This window comes from Alligator sinensis, unplaced genomic scaffold, assembly GCF_000455745.1.
Source record: "Alligator sinensis unplaced genomic scaffold, ASM45574v1 scaffold314_1, whole genome shotgun sequence".
Classification (NCBI taxonomy): Eukaryota; Metazoa; Chordata; order Crocodylia; family Alligatoridae; genus Alligator; species Alligator sinensis.
The window spans coordinates 755,298-759,691 of record NW_005842703.1 but is presented as its reverse complement, the minus strand read 5'-3'; the positions used below and the strand labels follow the sequence as shown (position 1 = coordinate 759,691).

The 4,394-nt window shown below is 47.8% G+C and overlaps 1 protein-coding gene across 1 annotated transcript in view; it reads right to left on the bottom strand.

Moving 5' to 3' along the window:
- The window catches only part of EHD4 (EH domain containing 4), a gene marked incomplete at its 5' end in the record, with an annotated part of 58,398 nt that overhangs the window by 4,821 nt on the left and 49,183 nt on the right, over positions 1-4,394 (bottom strand). The window contains one exon of the mRNA XM_006034075.3: positions 2,405-2,569. Coding sequence (XP_006034137.2) covers positions 2,405-2,569 — 165 coding nt within the window. The remainder of the gene's footprint in view (positions 1-2,404; positions 2,570-4,394) is intronic.

The window sequence follows — 4,394 nt, the reverse complement described above, 5'->3', positions numbered from 1 at the left end:
ACGGAGTTCCCCAGCCTGTAGGTATGCTGCTGGTTCTTCCTCCCCAGGTGTAGTACCCTCCACTTGTCAGTGTTGAAACCCATCCTGTTCTTTTCCGCCCATCCCTGTAGCCTGTCCGGATCCAATTGCAGCCTATTCCTTCCTTCTAGCATGCCCACTTCACCCCACATCTTAATGTCATCTGCAAATTTGAACAGGGTGCATTTTACTCCTTTGTCCAAGTCACTGATGAAGTTGTTGAACAGTGCAGGCTCAAGGACCGAGCCCTGTGGAACCCCACTGCCCACATCCCTCCAGGTCGAATAATACCCATCCACCACCACTCTCTGGGTGCAGCCCATGAGTGCTCGTAAAGCCGTACCAGGGGTCCCACAATGACCTCTGCTAATTCCCTCAGCAATCTGAGGTGGAGATCGTCAGGAGCTGCTGATTTAAATACGTCCAGTCCCTCCAGAAGTTCCCTGACTAGGTCCTCGCTGGCCCTAGGCCTGGGTGTGCCTCCCAGGGGGCCTATGGGGGTCCCATGGGGGGGGAGGGGGGGGGGATGACCAGGCCCCTACTCAGAAAAATGGAGGCAAAGAAATTGTTAAATAAGTTAGCTTTGCTGTCTGGTGCGATGACCAGATTTCCTAGCGTGTCCTGCAGATGCCCCACATTATAAAGTACCTTCTTTTTACTCCCTATGTATTTAAAAAAGGACTTCTTGTTGTCCTTGATCTGGGTAGCTATTCCCAGTTCCATCTCTGCTTTGGCCTTCCTAACTGCCCCCCTACAGTCCCACACAACAGAGGTATAGTCCTCTCTGGTGATGGCCCCTCCCTTCTAATGGGTGTACGCCTCCTTTTTAGCTTGGAGATGTTTCTGGATGCTTTTGGTGAGCCATGGGGGCCTTTGTGCCCTCTTGCCCCCTTTGATCCATGTAGGGATTACTTCCCTTTGGGCTACCACCAGCTGGAAAAAACACTGTCTGGCTGAGCTACTGTTCATGGAACATCCTTGGAGGTAAGGGCAGAAGCTATGGGGATGCCAGGAGGCTCCTGGTCCTGGGGCATGACCAAAAGCTACACCCTGCTGGGGAGGATGGTCTGGTGGGTCTGCCCATGGTGGGGCAGTTCCCGGGAAATACCAGGGCCAATTGCCTCCCCAGTGAAAGACAAGTAAGAGGTGCCTTAAAGCCTCAGCCCCCACATCTTGGTGGGTTACCTGTGGTAGGGACAGGCACAGGGTAGCGATGTGGATTGGTAGGGACAGGTCACATCTGTAGACACCTGAGCCCCATGGAGTGTAAGACCCTGGAGGCTCCAGAGAAGGGGCAGAGACAGTGGCCCCAGTGAGGGGGCAGAAACGTGTGGTGGCCCGCACAGAGTAGGGTGATGGCCTGAAGGACTGTGCATAAGCGGTGTAGAGGAGGGTTGCAGGGGCCACCTGAAGGGCTGCACCTGGGGTGTGTTGAGTAGGGCTGCAAAAGTGGCCCGAAGGGCAGCACATGGGCCAACCCCCATGAGGATGTGAACCTAAGAGTGGCCCAGAGAGCATCTAGTGGCAGAGTTCAGCCCAGTGTAAGGCATAAGGCTGATGATCACACAGAGTGGGGTCTATGTGAGGGCGGCCTGACGGGCTGCATGTGGACTGGCTGGAGTGTGAGTAAGAAAGCCTGAAGGGCTATGTAGAGTAAGGCCCAAGGGGGACCTGAAGGGGCTGTATGGAGTAGGGCAGGTTGAATGGCCCAGTGAGGGGCAGTGTGTCTGAGGCCCTGTGAAGGGCAGAGTGTTAGGGTAGCGTGCCAGGAAGAATGCTAGAGGCACAGCAACGAGCAGAGTTCTGCCCGGTCACAGGCCAGAGCTGTTACCATCTTATGATGACATCTGTGAGGCATGGGGCAGGGTATAGGAAAGGTCAGAGCCATGTCTTGGCATTGCAGCATAAAATGGGCAGCCTCCCATATTTTACACCAGTTACTTATTCATCAAGTTGTGGCAGGCGAGGCAGGGCAAACTGCCCCTAGACAGGTGAGTGGGCCAACGTTGAGACCTGGCCCCAAGATGGCTCCCTGTCACAGCATGTAGCCCCCAGGAGCTTAGAAGCTGGATAGCCTTGGGCTAAATGAATGGCAAGTCTGATTCCATACAGCGATATATGTTTTTAATCTATAACACAGTATCAGCTAAAGGTACTTTGAGGTAGCAATCCATCATTTTTGTTATATCATTATGACTGTAAGTAATCTTAATTTAGAGCAAGACGCCCTCAGCAATCACGACTGACCTCTGCCAACCTTTTGCCACTGACAGCAGAACCTACCCTCAAGTGAGCTTGATGGAAGATTGTGTCTTTTTTTTTTTTAAACCATTTGCTTGAGGTCACCAATTGATAATTAGAGCACAGCTCTATGTTAGTACTATACCTGCATTTTCTTGACCTCTGGGAAATCCCCTTGTGAGATTTGGTACTCTCGTTGCAGTTCTACATAGATCTCGGGTAGTCTGCTGATCAACTCCTTCTTCTTGTTCTCTTTTCCAAAAACAGATGGCATTTCCTTTTTAAGGTGGCTGATGATATAAGCATGGACCTAGAAGAAATTAATGAGTACTGACATTAGCAACAGAGTCTAGACTATTTTTTCATTAAAAAGGAAAAAAAACAAAAAACATTAGCTGTGTACAAACACATCTTTAAAATAAAATGCATCAACCATTATTTATTGAACAATTCCATAAAAACAGATCAGTGGTTCTCAACCTCTTTGGACTCAGGGCACCTCTTGTTAGACTCATGGCATGCCTCAGAAAATACTAGTTCTTTGTTTTCACTCATTTTTGAGTGCAGAAAAATAATAGAGCAACTTGTGTGTGGCAAAGAACTCAAAGGCCCCAACAGCTCAGAATGGTTTTAATATTATGTATTCCTATTTGAAACCTCTTGGTTTTATCTTGTGAATCATGTCTGCACACCTAACAGTGCTAACATTGCATGGAGTCTGTGGCACCCTTGAAAAGATCTCATGGTACCCTGGCTGAGAATCAAAATTACTGAGCTGAGAAGTGCTAGCAAATTTTATGCATCTTATATTTCTGAGTTTGAAGAAACATATGTTAGACAACGAATGTTTGTTTTCTCACTCCTGAGAGCTTAATTAAAACTACATATGCCCTTAAAAATCTTCATAAAAATATGCTTGAGAAATCAGGTGCAATTACAGTGAACTCTGGTTGATTTGTTCCTCTAAGGGGAATGCAAATAATAGCAAATTATCTGGTAGTGCACAATTATCAGGATATAATTAATAATACATATTATTATCACAATAATTGGGAGGTGGAAGAGAGGGCACTACCCAGAAACTGGAACAGTGGTGACTTACTCTACAGAGAAGCCAGGATAGATTTGCACCTTGAAGACTAACTGAATCAGAGTTCACTGTAATAAAAAGGAAGAACACTGCGCTTGGTCTATCAGTGCCAAAAGTGAGAGTGAATGGGGAATGGAGAGAGTTACTGATCCTTAAACATTGCTTGATGTGGGCAGTCTTTGTGTCTCCTGAGCCCCATTTTTAGTTTTTACTAATATAAGCTCTATCTGCCTTGCTACAAACAGCAATTTGGGAAGAGGAGGGAAAACGTCCTTTAAATAATCTAGGCATGGTAAGTGATAGGGTAATCGGAGTGGACTGAGTGAATAAATAGGAATGTGCGTCAACTGCAAAAGAGAGACTAAGTTGTTTCTATATCTATGCAGCCACTAGATGACTAGAGCACTCATCATACTTTAATAACGACATGCGTCAACTGCTCCTGAAATGGCAAAGGACAAAAGCATGGGCATCCCACCATAAAATGAAAGGCATTTCTTTAGCCTTACACTGTACTGATCTATACACAGCTCACTAAGGACAGAAACAGATGCCCTCTTCAGAATGTGATGAGCTGTGCTGTGATATGTCATGGCACAGCTGATTTGCTTCACTGGCATCTATAGATGTCACTGGGACTTTGGGTTGCCTGCCCTCTCAGTGTTTATGAGGCCCAATTCTGTGGGAAAAGGGCCCTAGGCGTTGTGTCCTGACTGGGGATGTGCATTTGCAAGTGGAGGAAATTTTCTGAAAGGGTTCCCCCCCACAACATTTGAAGAATGGGAGCATTGAGGGAATCCCCATAGGGGTCCCCTGCTCTGCACTTGCACAATGTGCCCAGACCAGGAGTGCAGCAGCATGATAGGTGTACCACAGCCCAGCACTTTTCTCCCTTGACTCACCAGAGGAATGCCCTGCAAGGGAATTCCCCCCGTGCCCTGACATAGGGGAGTATGTCTGCAAGTAGAGGGTTTCCCACCCCCTAATCATGGACCTTGTGTCGGGGTGAAGCACCCCAGGCCCTTTCCCCACAGGATTGGGCCCT